This window comes from Acipenser ruthenus, chromosome 1 (assembly GCF_902713425.1).
Source record: "Acipenser ruthenus chromosome 1, fAciRut3.2 maternal haplotype, whole genome shotgun sequence".
Classification (NCBI taxonomy): Eukaryota; Metazoa; Chordata; class Actinopteri; order Acipenseriformes; family Acipenseridae; genus Acipenser; species Acipenser ruthenus.
Window position 1 is genome coordinate 119502481 of NC_081189.1, and position 17490 is coordinate 119519970.

At 44.8% G+C, this 17490-nt stretch overlaps 1 protein-coding gene across 1 annotated transcript in view; it reads right to left on the bottom strand.

Moving 5' to 3' along the window:
- LOC117421109 (semaphorin-4F-like) overlaps positions 1-17490 on the bottom strand; it is a 56146-nt gene that overhangs the window by 9223 nt on the left and 29433 nt on the right. The window contains exons 3-8 of the mRNA XM_059034777.1: positions 17008-17067; positions 8845-8943; positions 7608-7719; positions 5436-5555; positions 4698-4849; positions 1207-1388 (exon numbers count right to left, since the gene is read on the bottom strand). Of these exons, the coding sequence (XP_058890760.1) occupies positions 1207-1388; positions 4698-4849; positions 5436-5555; positions 7608-7719; positions 8845-8943; positions 17008-17067 (725 nt within the window). The remainder of the gene's footprint in view (positions 1-1206; positions 1389-4697; positions 4850-5435; positions 5556-7607; positions 7720-8844; positions 8944-17007; positions 17068-17490) is intronic.

Sequence of the window (17490 nt, forward strand, 5' to 3'; positions counted from 1 at the left end):
GTTACCACTTTTTCTTTGGAACTCGCATGCGTCAAATTGGGCAAATCTAGATTGGCCCAGAACTTGAAAAAGATGACTGGGCGAAACCTGTTTATTCAACAGTTTTCACTGAATTTCGGGACTAGCCCAGGCGAGTCTAGTTTCGTCCAACGCTTCAAAATCGATGCTGGGCCAATCTAGTTTTGTCTATGCCAATTATTTGGGCGAGTCTAGCTTTGCATTTCTACACTCTCCCCTGCCAGCTTTCAAGTGTGTGCCGGGGTACCTGCCTCGCCTCCATGCCTGACAACAATGTAGCGACGGTGTGCTGGGTTTCCATCAGCGGTGCTGAAAAGGCAGGACAATGGCATAATGGATTGAGACCTGACTTGACAAAGTCCTGAGATCAATTAGCAACTAGGACTCTTTCTTATGTTCTTAGATTTCTAAAGTGTGACTCTACATCGAGTTGAAGGTGTGACTCCTGTAGCTGCACTCTGAGGCCCTGTCCTGCCTGCCCTGCCCTGCCTGCTGTCTCACCACTGTGAGGTGAGTGTGGCTCCAGTAGCTGCCCTATCCTGCTGTCTCACCATTGCGAGGTGAGTGTGACTCCTGTAGCTGCACTCTGAGGCCCTGCCTGCTGTCTCATCACTGCGAGGCGAGTGTCACTCCTGTAGATGCCCTGCCGTCCTACCTGCTGTCTCACCACTGTGAGGCGAGTGTGACTCCTGTAGCTGCCTTGCCCTGCCCTGCCTGCTGTCTCACCACTGCGACGTGAGTGTGACTCCTGTAGCTGCACTCTGAGGCCCTGCCCTATCCTACTGTCTCACCACTGCGAGGTGAGTGTGACTCCTGTAGCTGCACTCTGAGGCCCTGCCTGCTGTCTCACCACTGCGAGGCGAGTGTCACTCCTGTAGCTGCACTCTGAGGCCCTGCCTGCTGTCTCACCACTGCGAGGTGAGTGTGACTCCTATAGCTGCCCTGCCCTGCCTGCTGTCTCACCACTGCGAGGTGAGTGTGACTCCTATAGCTGCCCTGCCCTGCCTGCTGTCTCACCACTGCCAGGTGAGTGTGACTCCTATAGCTGCCCTGCCCTGCCTGCTGTCTCACCACTGCGAGGTGAGTGTGACTCCTATAGCTGCCCTGCCCTGCCTGCTGTCTCACCACTGCGAGGTGAGTGTGACTCCTGTAGCTGCACTCTGAGGCCGTTCTATCCTGCTGTCTCACCACTGCGAGGTGAAGAGCCCGTAGAAGCGTGTGCTGCTCCTGCTCCCCGGCTCTCTCTGCAGAGTGAACACGTCCCTCAGGATGTTGTAGCGGGCGCCAGTCAGCGGGTTTTCACACACCAGCTGGGCCTTCAGGAAGGTGGTCCAGCGCTTCTGCAGGGTCTTCAGACCCCCAATGTCCCCCTATAAACACAGACAACAGGTAAGAGGAGAGCCCTGACCTCAGAGACACACTGAGCTACCAGGGTCACAGTGTATACAGAGCACTCTGCAGGTGAGAGGAGAGCCCTGACCTCAGAGACACACTGAGCTACCAGGGTCACAGTGTATACAGAGCACTCTGCAGGTGAGAGGAGAGCCCTGACCTCAGAGACACACTGAGCTACCAGGGTCACAGTGTATACAGAGCACTCTGCAGGTGAGAGGAGAGCCCTGACCTCAGAGACACACTGAGCTACCAGGGTCACAGTGTATACAGAGCACTCTGCAGGTGAGAGGAGAGCCCTGACCTCAGAGACACACTGAGCTACCAGGGTCACAGTGTATACAGAGCACTCTGCAGGTGAGAGGAGAGCCCTGACCTCAGAGACACACTGAGCTACCAGGGTCACAGTGTATACAGAGCACTCTGCAGGTGAGAGGAGAGCCCTGACCTCAGAGACACACTGAGCTACCAGGGTCACAGTGTATACAGAGCACTCTGCAGGTGAGAGGAGAGCCCTGACCTCAGAGACACACTGAGCTACCAGGGTCACAGTGTATACAGAGCACTCTGCAGGTGAGAGGAGAGCCCTGACCTCAGAGACACACTGAGCTACCAGGGTCACAGTGTATACAGAGCACTCTGCAGGTGAGAGGAGAGCCCTGACCTCAGAGACACACTGAGCTACCAGGGTCACAGTGTATACAGAGCACTCTGCAGGTGCTGTCAGTGTTGCCGATGCTTAATTGACTGAGTGGCATTCATTGAAGATGACAGGTTGAGGGATCTGAATCTATTCAGTCTGGTCTTGCTACCAGAAATCTGGACGAGCACTGATGGGCCGGGTGGCCTCCTCTCGTTTGTACATTACTGCTGTACGTAACAGAACTGTTTTTGAAGACTCCCACAGTGGCACGCCTGGATCTGCAGTATTAGTCACATCCAGCAGGGGGTGCTCAATGCATGTTTTTATTATAATTATTTGTTATTATTATTATTATTAATTTCTTAGCAGACGCCCTTATCCAGAGCGACTTACAATTGTTACAAGATATCACATTATTTTTACATACAATTACCCATTCATACAGTTGGGTTTTTACTGGTGCAATCTAGGTAAAGTACCTTGCTGAAGGATACAGCAGTAATGTCCCCCACCTGGGATTGAACCCTCAACCCACTGGTCAAGAGTCCAGAGCCCTGACCACTACTCCACACTACTGCCCCTACCTAAAAAATCAACCCTGTCCTGAATAAAGTTAATCTGCAACTGACAAAGTAAGTAACTAGTGACCTGGAGTCAAAATCAGCGCCACTTCCTGTAATTGTGTGTTCCTTATGCAAAGTTCCTCATTCAAGAGGTTAGAAATCACAGGGTGCGGTGGTGGGCTTTTAAACTGCTGCACACCAACACATCCTAGTAGGCTCTGTGTGTCCTGTGTGTCCTGTGTGTCCTGTGTGTCCTGTGTGTCATGTGTGTCCTGTGAAATGAATGTATTCATTGATCAGGCACTAAATCGGATGAAAATGAAAGTTTATAAATACTTCTGCATGAAACAAAACATGACTACAGAGTTCATTTTCACTTTGCAGGGATTGACCCTTGAGACTGCTCTGGGCTGTTTACGACGAGGTGAAGGAGAGTCCAGGGAAAGGGAATGGGAAGGGATTTCTCTCTTGCTGTGTAAAGAGCAGTTGTCATGACGAGAGGAAAGGGCTCCTGCCTCCAGGGTTCGAGAGAAACTCAAAACACACAGCTCGGGGTTTGAAAAGAAGAAACATGAAACAAGAAAATAAAAAGCAGAGCCTCCAATTAAAAGAAAAAGGGGGATTTCAAATGCACTGACCTGCAGGATCAGGGTCACCCCCAACCCCCAACCCCCCAAAAAACACAGAGTATGGCACTCTATACAAATATTTGTGTGTAAAAACAAATGCCCCCCTTTTTAAAATACGAATTATAGATTTTAAATATTATGAACTGAATTATTCAAATTATAAAATATACAAAATGTATTATTAATATATATTTGAGATATGGCAATATATTTGACAAAGGGGAATTTGTTGTAATGCAAATTATAGATTTGAAATATAAAAACAGTTAAAATATACTGTATATTTATTACAACAAAAGTGTTCATTTTACTCTCCTCTCTCCCTACACCCCCACTCGACCTCTCCGCTCCGCCTGCACTAGAAGACTGGCTCTACCTCTGCTATGCTCCCCTGCCTCCCGAGCCCGCTCCTTCTCCACCCTTGCTCCGCAGTGGTGGAATGACCTTCCTACAGATGTCAGGACTGCCCAGTCACTGACCACATTCCGGCACCTCCTTAAGACTCACCTCTTCAAACAGCACCTGTAGAACTCCTCTGTTTGTATCCTGGGACACTATCACCCTTCATTTAAATGTGCTTTATTTTGCTCTTATCTGCCCTCTATTTTACTGCATTTAATCCTGTACTTCAGAATACTGTAATCTGCCAAGTGTTTAACCTGTAGTATTTTGTATTTAATCATATCCTGATGTAACTATCACTATTATCTGCTGTATTATTGAATTGTGGTTTGTCACACTTGAACAAAAGTTATTGTATTTCTTGCTCTTATTGTATTACTTGTATTGTAACACTTGAAATGTATTTGCTTACGATTGTAAGTCGCCCTGGATAAGGGTGTCTGCTAAGAAATAAATAATAATAATAAAAATAATACTGCAATAAAAAAAAAAAGTTAAATATATTTGCTTTTAAGATCTTTGCAAAAACACGTCAACAAAAAATGGCTATACTGACACTGCTGGGATAACGCTATGTGTATTTGTGGATAATTACAGGGATAATCCCAAATGTGTTGAACAATGACAGTCTTGCACAACCACCTGCAGTAACCCTTCGATCCCCACCCAGGATTTTAGGGGCTGCTCTGGATTATTTTCAAAAACATCTCTTGAGTTTACACGGCAAACTCACTGCAGTTTGGAGAAAGCACTTCCTTCTGAACCTGTGAATCCCATTAAAAGCATCAATTCCAGCTCCAAACTGGAATCCATCCCTCAAACAGGCAGATCAATGAGGCAACCGACAGGAAACCCACAACACCCCTGTGTATTACACCAAGCACAGCAAGTTTCAACATGCGACTACTGTCTCCTAACCCCCTCCCATCTCCCTAGTGCTGCAGCACCACAACATATTTTTCAAGATCCCACACACACACACACACACACACGTGACAAACACCTTTTCCTTTCACCCATGAGACACGTGAGCCGCAGGTAAGCGCTCACCTTGCAAACACGCGCCACTCTGGGCACCTTGACCTTGGTGTAGAACTCGAACTCCCTGGCTATCTCCGTGAAGAAGAAGTAGATTTTATCATCGTCCCCCTCGCTGCTGTCCTGGCTCTCGGGCACGAAGGCAGAACTCACAAACTCAGGTTCTGGAACAGCAGAAAGAAATGAAAACGCTTTTAACCATCTCCCAAAGAGGCTCCAGTACACTTTAAAATACTGGCATGTGGACCATGACCCGGCTGAGGGCCACAAATGAAAACAGAGAATTCAGCAGTGAGGACTGACCAACTGTTCATACTGGACAAGCACTTTAGAAAAATACCCGGTCATTGAGAGAGAGAGAGAGAGAGAGAGAGAGAGAGAGAGAGAGAGAGAGAGAGAGAGAGAGAGAGAGAGAGAGAGAGAGAGAGAGAGAGAGAGAGAGAGAGAGAGAGAGAGAGAGAGAGAGAGAGAGAGAGAGAGAGAGACATACAGAACTTACCAAATACAGAGTTAGTGACCTCAAAGTGCAGATTAAAAAAATCTTTGGGGGGGAAAGACACACGTCTTCCTAGTGTATTGCTGTTACAGCCACCTCATTTAGAGATCAGTGTCTATGGGTGTGAATTGCAAAGACTACTCCCACTGCAGAGTAGTGTAACTGCTGTACACCACGCAGTTACATTCTAGACACACCAAGGCTGCACGTTTTCATACTGTAACAGCAGTGATTGAAGCTGCTCAGCCCCTCACCACTCAGCCACGACACGGAGGTCTGTGTGCGGATACGCTCCCCCTCCTTCCCTGTTGCCCGGGAGATGAGGGATTCCGTGCCCAGGAAGTTGTTGACTGTGGCGGCATAGAGAACTCCATCTGTGGAAAGAGGAACAGAGCAGCACAGCGTAAGGACATGGGAGGGACGGCATGGAGACAAAGCTCTCAGAGACCTACAGAGCAGCACAGTGTAAGGACATGGGGGGACGGCATGGAGAGAAAGCTCTCAAAGACCTACAGAGCAGCACAGTGTAAGGACATGGGAGGGACGGCATGGAGACAAAGCTCTCAGAGACCTACAGAGCAGCACAGCGTAAGGACATGGGGGGGACGGCATGGAGACAAAGCTCTCAGAGACCTACAGAGCAGCACAGTGTAAGGACATGGGGGGACGGCATGGAGAGAAAGCTCTCAGAGACCTACAGAGCAGCACAGTGTAAGGACATGGGGGGACAGCATGGAGAGAAAGCTCTCAGAGACCTACAGAGCAGCACAATGTAAGGACATGGGGGGACGGCATGGAGACAAAGCTCTCAGAGACCTACAGAGCAGCACAGTGTAAGGACAGGGGGGGACGGCATGGAGAGAAAGCTCTCAGAGACCTACAGAGCAGCACAGTGTAAGGACATGGGGGGACAGCATGGAGAGAAAGCTCTCAGAGACCTACAGAGCAGCACAATGTAAGGACATGGGGGGACGGCATGGAGACAAAGCTCTCAGAGACCTACAGGCAGCACGTCCTCAAATACTACACAGGAATGACACTGAATTAAAGAAACTAAAATTAAAATGACATTCAATTAACTATTGTAACACTTGAAATGTTTTTGCTTACGATTGTAAGTCGCCCTGGATAAGGGCGTCTGCTAAGAAATAAATAATAATAATAATAATAATAATAATCCAGTGAATCGGAGAATGAACACGGATAATGCACACAAGAGACAAACTCACTTCTGTAATTACACTGTTTACTCTTGTACAGTAAGAAATGAACTAAAGAAGGGTTAACATGAAGAAATCAAGTTGTGTGCTTGTCATGTGAGGAGAAAGACAAGTGGAGCAGAGGTGCACCGTGTACTTTAGTTAAACTCAAGAACACATGTCCTGCAAACACAGGAAGTGCTGCTGTTGAATACAATAACAATGGATGGAATATCAAGAGTGTGATAATGTCAACAGTGTGATAATGTCAACAGTGTTAGTAATATCACGTTTTAGAAGAGGTGAGAAACTGGGTCATCCTCATGAAGACAGTCAAAGCATTGCAGCCAGTTAGTCATGCGAGTGCATCACCTGAATTAAGATGCATATGTGAACTGGCCCAGGGTACGATTCTCTGGGTTCATTCGGGACCGAGGCAACATCCTCCAATATAAGAATGGCTCCCAGTTCAGGTAGATATTGCTCGCCTATTCATAACTGTTTATAACTAGCTGATTAGTATATTTCGCCTAGGAGTATATTTTGTAATAACTGTGCTGTTTCTGTATTATCAATAACCAATGGAGGTTAACCTTTAAATCAATTTAATTATTAACATTTACCATCGTTCAAGATTTGTCATTGATATTTAATAAATCATAACTATTGATTAATGCAAGGCTTCGGGTATTTAATAGAACTAGAATTCTAATGAATAGAACAAACCCTACACTGAATAAGTTACCTCTTAAATTCCTGCTCTGCCTTTTCCTTTACGCTCTGACATTACTTTATATATGACCCTCAGGTCCTCATCTGTGGTTTCTTCAATCCACAAGTGCAGATCTTCTCCAGAATTATTTAGTTAAAAGCAGTGCAGAGTCTCGTTCCACTCAGGTCTTCAATTGTTTAACCTGCGGGTCCATTTAAGCAACAGATCTGGTTGGAACAAAGTCCCGGTCTGGAATGCACTGAAAGAATCACACGCAAGTGTCACCAATCTAATGGGTCTGCTCAAGTTTGGATTGATTGTGTTCCTTATCCAATCAAGAGTTATGGGGGGGGGGCTCATTACTGCAGGTACCTGTGGAAGTTATAAAAGGCACTTTTGATGTGACCTTCTTTTCCTTCTGTCTTCTATTGGCACTGGCACGTCCAGCCATCATGCAGTTACTGTACTGCAGCTCTCACACCTGCCCCATGCTGTCACTGTACTGTAGGACATACCTGCCATGACAGCGGTGTAGTGGTGGCTGGGCTCGAAGGGACACTTCCCCCTCCCGCTCTCCACCCTCAGCTCCCCGTTCTCCAGCCGCTCCAGAGTGAAATCCAGCAGGCTCTGAGAGAGAGAGAGAGAGAGAGAGAGAGAGAGGAGGAGGAACGCTCAGCACAGCTGTCACAGGACACAGAATCATCATTTCACCTTCCTTTGAAGCACAGTTAAAACCATCCGAAAACAGTCGTTATGCCGAGTTGTGGCCAGGCTGAGTGCCGCTGAATCATCACCATGATCATTAAACCCATCAGAAACTTGACTGGGGAGTCCACCTAGATTGCGTTGATCACCTGCCTGTCGCTATCCCAGGGTGTTTCCTTAGTGTTGTAAAATGTGTTTCAACAATCCAGCTGTGGCTAATCACAGTATAGGTTAGTCTAATAAAAAGTCAAAAAGACAAATTATCTCCCTCAGTGTTATAACCTCAGAATTTATGACTGGCTGTGCTTGCACATTGATGCAACACAATACAGAGGTTGCATGAGAGCCTGGAAGTGCTTTTGAATGAAGGCCCTGATCTTCACCTAGTCTGGGTGGGAATAAAAGACATGAGTCAAGCCTCATCCCTGTTTCCAGGGCTCAGGTCCCCATGCTGGGCATGCTGATGTCGATACACTGCCCTAGTGCCTTCGTGGGCAGCTGGAACGCTATGACCCAGCCTGGGGGATTGCTTATTGGCACATAGCTGACAGCAAAATAGATGCACTTAATTCCACAGCTTTGTGTACAAGTCAATACTGATGCCTGGCTTTAACTTGCTAGCACAAATTCATTTCAGCAAGCCAGCTAAATTATTTCAATAAATCCATGAGTCACTCCCGCATGTTTTTTTTAAATTTTAATCCAGCTGTTAAGCCTTTAAAAGCATGATTAAACTTGCTAGCAGTTAAACTGTTGTTTGCACAACTTAGCAGTGGCAACACCCACAGGGGAGCGACGCTAGCTTTGTCTGTCAGGGTTTTGCCTGTTTTTTATTTAGATTGAATGACTTTTTTGTTTATAAGCATTCGATGGTTACTTCTAATCATGTTCAAAGTTTATTTTCTTTTGCACTCCTGGACACAGCAAAGAGTGTGTGAGAATGAAATGCACTCTCAACTTGATTGGCTGTAGTGAGCAAACACTTCTAAACATGCAGAACATTACTAACAAGCTCGTGAAGCAGTAGAAACAAGTGAAGGTACTCACGATGTACGCACACTGGGGATCGAAGGCGTACGTCCCACAAGCGTAGATGTGAGTCTCATTGAGGAACTGCAGCAGGCGGATGTAATTGTGACACTCCATCTGAAAAGAGAGAAATACACAGAGCCATGATCTCCAGCATCAAGTGATCTTCCACACACTGCACTCAGCATGATCTCCAGCATCAAGAGATCTTCCACACACTGCACTCAGCATGATCTCCAGCATCAAGAGATCTTCCACACACTGCACTCAGCATGATCTCCAGCATCAAGAGATCTTCCACACACTGCACAGGTTCAGTGTGGCACTGCACTCAGCATGATCTCCAGCATCAAGAGATCTTCCACACACTGCACTCAGCATGATCTCCAGCATCAAGAGATCTTCCACACACTGCACAGGTTCAGTGCAGCACTGCACTCAGTATGATCTCCAGCATCAAGAGATCTTCCACACACTGCACTCAGCATGATCTCCAGCATCAAGAGATCTTCCAAACACTGCACAGGTTCAGTGCAGCACTGCACTCAGCATGATCTCCAGCATCAAGAGATCTTCCACACACTGCACTCAGCATGATCTCCAGCATCAAGAGATCTTCCACACACTGCACAGGTTCAGTGCAGCACTGCACTCAGCATGATCTCCAGCATCAAGAGATCTTCCACACACTGCACTCAGCATGATCTCCAGCATCAAGAGATCTTCCACACACTGCACAGGTTCAGTGCAGCACTGCACTCAGCATGATCTCCAGCATGAAGAGATCTTCCACACACTGCACTCAGCATGATCTCCAGCATCAAGAGATCTTCCACACACTGCACTCAGCATGATCTCCAGCATGAAGAGATCTTCCACACACTGCACTCAGCATGATCTCCAGCATCAAGAGATCTTCCACACACTGCACTCAGCATGATCTCCAGCATCAAGAGATCTTCCACACACTGCACTCAGCATGATCTCCAGCATCAAGAGATCTTCCACACACTGCACTCAGCATGATCTCCAGCATCAAGAGATCTTCCACACACTGCACTCAGCATGATCTCCAGCATCAAGAGATCTTCCACACACTGCACAGGTTCAGTGCGGCTCTGCGCTCAGTACTGCACACTGGGGTTTACTTCTACTTTTGTACCACCGTTTTGCAATATGCAGCCTACATTGTTGTGTTCTGTAATGCTGTCACATTTACCCCTTATAATCGATCTCATCATTTAATTGTCATGGTATTTACACAGTGAATTGGATATCTCTTTGATAGGCAACGTTGACACGTTGTACAGTATGGTGCCCACGGTGCAGTGCACAGCTACACACAGATCTCCAGAACAGCGTGCGTGAATGATTCGCATCTCTGTTTTAGGGGTCCCCACAGCAGCTGAGACGACCAAAAAGGAAGAAGAAAAAAAAAAACTGCAGAATTCATAGTATTCACAATGCACATGACTGGCATCCTGTGTATTTATTTAGCTGTCTGTTAATCAGTTCACACCTCAAGACATGGTTAGGAGTTCCACGCTGCCTCAGCAGAGTGGGACTGTATGGTAAAGGGATACTGCAGCTGCCAGTCTCAGCTCTAACCAAGGAGTTTAAGTGCGCCAAGGTTCCATTGGAAATGACATCGGTAGAGTCACATGACGAAAGTGTGAGGGAGGCAGCACCTGTGTTGAAAACTGGAAGAAAGTGGGCGGCAAAGGAAGCTGTGGAAGATGCGAAGGCTGCCCTTTGTATCAGTGATATCATGGGGCAAGTACAGCATGGAAGAGGAGGCCTTGGTCTCAGTTCAGCTCCTCCTACATGGCACAAAGCAGCCCCAGCTCAACTGAGGAAGCTGGTAGTCAACGAGGTGCAAAAGCAGGAGGAGAGGATGAGGTGCGTGAAAGCAGTTTCCCAGACCAAGCAGGGAGAATGGATGAGATGGGAGAGTGTGGAACAATGCAAGATCGGCTGGCAAGATCTATGGTCAATGGAACAGAGTAGGATCAGTTTCCTCATCCGGTCATCATATGATGTTCTCCCATCACCACAGAACCTCAATCTATGGGTAGGAGAGGATCTGTGGTGTTCTTTGTGTTTATCGGCAGCTACATTAAGACACATTATGACAGGATGTAAGGTGGGTCTTAGCCAAGGATGGTTTACTTGGCATTATGACCAGGTGCCGCGATGTTTGGCCTTAGCATTGGAAGACAAGCGCAGCATGACCAACAGGTTGCCACCAATTCCAGCAGTATATGACACACGAAGAACAAAATTCCTCCGTCCAGGGGAGCAACCTCCAAGAAAAGGTATTAAAACCAAAACTCGTCTAGGACAACTGGAAACTGCTAGAGACTGGAAAATGCTGGCAGATGCTGGACAATGGCTTATTTTCCCACCTGAGATTGCCACCACTAACCTTTGACCTGATATTGTCTTGTGGTCTGGACCAGCATGCCTTGTTCACCTGGTAAAGTGAACAGTGCCATGGGAGGATGCTGTGGATGAGGCGTATGAGAGGAAGAAACTTCAGTACGCTCAACTAGCTGCTGAAGCGAAACAGTGAGGATGGAGGATGCCTTTCAAACCCAGAATCTTCTCTTTTTCCTTAATCTACCCTCTTTGTATTGTGGACAACCAACCCCTGGAGAAGACTGGCCCTCATACAGGGACTGCCTGATGTCACGAATGAATCTAAAACCTGTCTTCCCTTGTACAAGGTGCGATCACCTTTTTTGAGTGAAAGGTGTATGAGACAGAGATAGATGTCTCTGTGATAGAAACAGTTTTACTTTATTTGAAGTCTTACCACTGATGATGGTATGGGAATGTAGAGATAGGAACTCTGCTAACAAGATTGAAGTTTTTGCAGGAATCAAGCTTTTAGAAAGCTTTGACAAACTCAGTGAGAGCAGAAACTGACCCAGGACTGTCATCGCTACTGGAAGCAGGCTGAGCTTTGGGATACAAATTGAACATTTGTGAAACTGCATGTGTGTTAAAATGTTGTAATAACTGTACTGTGTTTTAAAGAATATAAAGCCAGAAGAAATACAAAAAGAAATGGTTAAAACACACTGTTCATACAACAAGTTCTAATATGCTCTGTATTAACCTATGGTTCATTCTATATTCCTGTTTATTCTGTTATAACAGTAGAAATATTATTGTATCTTTGTAAGTCTGAGTAAAAAGGGAGCTAGGTTGGGGTCACGCTGACCAAAAAACACCTGTGAAATGAGCAAAGCTTGTACTTGTCTGAGCTACTGGTGCTTGAGCAGAAAGGCAGACACGAGCATCAAGTTTCTTATTTAGAGAAGTAAGCTTGATCTGAAAGTAGTCTTTAAGCTAAACACAGGTATTCTAGAATAATTCAAATAGAATAGAAGAATATAAACGTTTTATTTTAACAGAAGTGTTAAGTTTGAAAATAAGAGAACATAGTTATGAAATTAACAAAGTAAAAACATCAAAGCATAATAGTACCAGTCTGTCTCAAGCAAATAGTAGGATCTGCTAAAGAGAAGGCAATTAATCTTGGTAACCTTTGCTTGTTTACAGTACCAGGCGGAGGGTAATGTTTGGGGGGTTTGATATCCAAGGTTTCTATGATAAGTGATCTATTACATATAAGAAATACCTTCTGGTACCAAGAAAGAATAACATCAGTGGGGTCCAGTGGTTAAAGAAAAGGGCTTGTAACCAGGAAGTCCCCGGTTCAAATCCCACCTCAGCCACTGACTCATTGTGTGACCCTGAGCAAGTCACTTAACCTCCTTGTGCTCCGTCTTTCGGGTGAGACGTAGTTGTAAGTGACTCTGCAGCTGATGCATAGTTCACACACCCTAGTCTCTGTAAGTCGCCTTGGATAAAGGCGTCTGCTAAATAAATTATTAATAATAATAATAATAATAATAATAATAATAATAATAATAATAATAATAATAATAATAATAATAATAATAATAATAAAAGTCCATCTTACATATTTCGGAGATATAGGAGAGATGGACTAGGGGATAACGGCTAATTCATCTTATAGGAGGAGTTACTGGTGTTTTGAAAATGTTGTTGACTTGAGGGACAGGAGCTGTTAAGGTTGATTAATGTTTAAGACTTAACTGAAACTTTTGACGTAAGAAGCGAGGCAAAAACTCTATAAATACCGAGGTAAAATCTTAGTCAAGTATCGCTCAACTTGCTAACTACAAGCTGATGTGATCCATGCTCTGAAGATCTCTGATCAAGCTGATTGCTGTTGGTGTCGTATTTAGAAGTCTTTGCCTTTGAAGACAGTTTCTGTCCTTACATTATATTCTACACTTCCATATACTGGAAGGTAAGCATATATTTTGAATCTATATCTCTTTTATATTGATGCATTGCTATAAGGTATATGATTTATGTTTTAGTCTGTTGGATGTTCTAGGATTTGTCCGTGGGCGTTTTTAGCTCCATGCATGTATAGCTTTAGGGCAAAACATGTTATAACCATAAACACATTGAAGTATTAATGCTATTATACCTGTTAAGGCACTGGACTGCCCAGTTTGCCTGTCAGTTGGGATTCAACGTAGTCTGTAACTACTCAATCCATTTTTTAGCAGATAATAAACCGAAGGGGTACTAATACTACTCTGATTCATTAAAACTTCAAAATCGAATGAGTCTGTGTGAATTTCTTGATTATTAGAAGTCATCTGGATACATTGCAAGCCCAGTGCACGAACGATCAATTTACAGGAGTCCGAAACATCTTAATGTCCTCCTGAACGTCTCCCCTGAGTTTAAGAGTGTGCTTAGAGTATGTATGTATGTAATATGCATACTGTAACACGATTGCACTCACTCGGGTTCGTGCCCCTTTAAAAATACGACCCAGCACACACAGAAATGGATTTTCTTGCGCGTTTGCGCTATATTTTTAATAAAGACAAAATAAAACAAAATACACAAAATAAACACCTAGCTCTGTACGAGCACTAACTAACACACGGGAACACCCTTCCTAACACGGGACAGCTAAGCTGTTTTCCCGACTTTTCAAAAAGAACCTCAAACTTAAACACACTGGTTTGACACCGCACTTACTTTTTCTCTGGCTACTCGGAGACAGAGCACCTTCCTTCTGCCTCCTTCTACTCAGCAGCCTCGAGCAGAATGCTTGCTCTCCTTTTAAATCCCTCAATAAAGCCCAGGTGCGGATGATCATTAATAATACACCAATTAACAAATCAATTAGAAAATTAAATAAAACAATAAAGCAATACAAAACAGTGCATTCTCACATGTTTTTCTTTTGCAGGGAGGTTTTAACCCCCTCCCTGCCGTCTCTCACAACCCGCTATATTACAATACATATATATATATACATACATACATACATATATATAAATAAAAAGAGTATGTGCGAACCCGACACTGATCTGTTCTGAAGGACGATCCTCAGAATGTTACCTCATGCTATCGTCGCTCTATTTCAGGCAGACTACATATGCAAATTCGACGTGTATTTACTTTTGACAGGTCCGGTTTATGTTCAAATAAACACCAGGTTCACAACTGGTTTCACAAGCAAGATCAGAATTCGTCAATGAACAGGATTGCAAATGAAATATGTTAAGATATTCCAGCACTTTGACAATCAGGCCAATGGGGTTGTCTCAAGACCCACCATCCTTTACACTGATCCAGTGACTGGCACTTATCTACTAATAAAAAAGCCACAAGCTGAAAGCCCTTTTCTGTGTGGTGTGTAAATGTGCAGGCTGAGGTTTGGGTTCTCGGATTAGGCATGCTTGCTCTTCCTGTGTGATGTCTGTACCAGACACAGCGCACCTCTGAGACCGGCAATACAGCGTTTCTGTGTTCTCACAAACTCTGCTATTTCACCCGAGGCACCCCTCCCAAACGTGATCAAACTATAAACTACCGAGATAAAACACAGCTGGAATATTTTTTTTTTTTGATAATCCACATGGGTTACACCGATCACTTACTTTAAGTGGAACACCCAGGATAACCAAGTGTGCAAACCAGGGCTATTCCCAACTGCTGTAAAATGCTCTAAAAAATCCAGCTGTAGCTTACTCTGGCTGGCTATAAACTGATGCACCCTTAGCCTTGTCAAGATTTAAAAGAAGGCAGAAGTTTAAGACTGCTTTTTGAATGTCATGAAACTCTGCTGAAACCCATTTATAACCAGCTATAGTGAGATACACAGTGTACAAAAACACATGCCAGTTTTCAAAAAGAAAAGCCTCTTATCCAGTAATAGCCCTGCTATCGAGACAGTTTAACACACAGAGGAGACAGCCCTGCTCGTTCAAGCTGCTGAGAGACAGTTTAACTGAGACGAGACATCTGTACAGGTGCGAGCTGCACCAGTTCAAGGGTGTTGTTCTTTCACAGACTTCACATTCACAATTCTAAAACGAATAATAAAAAATACATAAATAAAACTAAAACTTCTCACAGGCCCCTACATTTATTGTCCACAATTTTTCTTTTTGTTAAATGCAAGGTTAATGTCTAATTCATGGGCAATCAGCATTCACACATTTCCTCATAAGGGAATCCCTCGTACTCAGTGAAGCAAGAACCTGAACCAAAACTCATTTCAACATTGAAGACACGGAGAAAGACTTCCAGTCGAAACGCTTGTCATTGAATTTACACTGAAGACACTGAGAAAGACTTCTAGATGATCTGTCATGCAGATCAAAGCAACACTTTTTTCTGATGTTGCACAGCTGGTCTAATACAGCCAAACTCAGGGAGTCTTTCGTCCCAGTGCAGCAGTGTTGGAGGTTTGGGAAGCAGACTGAGCCGAGACAGTCAGTGTTCAGCTCAAACCAGACCAGAGAGGAGAGAGCACGAACAGAGAGGCACGGGAGAACAGCTGTCCCCAGCGCACGCTGTACTAGATCAACGTGGCTGTATCTCGTGTTCACGCGGCTCAGGATTGCACTATTTAGGCCTGTCTCTGTGAGAACATGCAAAGACTGATTTACATCTAAATGCACACATTCTTCCAAACTACTGCAGTAAATCCAATTAAGCAATGAGGGCTGAGCACACAGCCAATTAGCTGAGATGAGAGACAACAAATGCCCCAATCACAGTGATCAAGGAACCTGAACCTCATGACATTTTGTAACACACAGGTCTAGTGATCTAATCGGACTTATTCTGCGTCTTCACTGATAAACAAGTGACACGCCCCCCCCCCTCCATTTTAAAACTGGAAGCAAATGTTTTGCCAGCCGTGTGCAGTGGATTCGTCTGTTACCATCTGTGTGTGTTTTGTAATAAATGGATATGAATTTATGATGGCAGTTAATTGTGTTCTATGTGGTTGTTGAGAAGGGTGTACCCATTTTATTAGGAAATGTGAGAGAACTCAGGCAGGCAGACAGGGAGGAGTGAGAGAGACGGGATAATGACTGGTTAGGAGAGACCAGATCTGAGCTCCTATCTGCAGAACAGCCTCTCCACAGTAATCAGGTGCTGACAATCAGGGGAGGGTGGCTGATGTAGATCAGGCTCGTTTACAATTCAAAGTGAAAGGAGTGAATAAGCAGCTGCACACATTCAAGAAAACAGGTATGTGACAGCTTTCTTGTTGGAGGGCAACCAAGCCACACAGCGAGTGCCAAGGTTCTAGACTGTTAGACTTGAAACCTGGTTCCAGGAGACCGGGAAACCCAGCTTGTATCGAACCCCAAGTCTACCCTGGTGTGCCCTGCAGTGGCTTTAAACTTAGTCTCCTGAAACCAAGTTCCAAGCCACAAAGTGACATCGTATTCCCTCAGCTAAAGAGTGTGTTAGAATGCCATGATGATGGAACAGTGTGTCAGAATGCTTCCAAGACTCCAGGTTCTAATCAGCTGTGTGGATTGTACCAGACCTGTGCAGGCACGCGAAGCGATCACACACTGCAGCACTAAAATGAGGTATTATTAGCATTAACGCTAAAGTCAAAAATCAACCCAAGAGTTTATAAAAAAAACAATTTGCGTATGATGTGTGGTAAATTAGAATTACTAATAATACGGGCAAAAATCTCATCTATGTGCCAAATGTGTTCATCTTTGAAGCCTCCCTCTAGACTGTCCATCTCAGAGTGGAGCCGCTGTCCTGGATTAAGCAGAGGACAATGTGAGCACAGCTTACCTCTCTCTTCCCCTTGTTTTTGCAGGACTCATGGTTGCTGTTGGACACGTTCCAGTAGATCTGAAAGGGGAGAAGGAGGAGACTGAGAAAGAGCTGCTCCAGGTTTGAAATCAAACCCAAACCCATTCACCACCCCCCCAGTAATGGGACTGACCACACCACAAGGAAAATAAGAGGTACTCTGTACATCATAAATATCTCTCTCTCTCTTATATATATCAGATATACACACAGGGCTCGACACTGGTTGCCCAAGGCAACCAAAATTCAGCCCCAGGCAACTTGAAAATAGAGAGAGAGAGAGAGATCATAAACAAATATCTACATTCATCATGTACTCTATATATACACAGTACCGGCACAAAATATCTCAGCATCCCTGAATATTTTAATGAGCAAGACATCACAAGTAGATATTTAGTGAGCAAGAAGTCCGAGTGGAGTTATCCGGCAACAAACTCCCAATCCCCAGCTGTGCTGCTT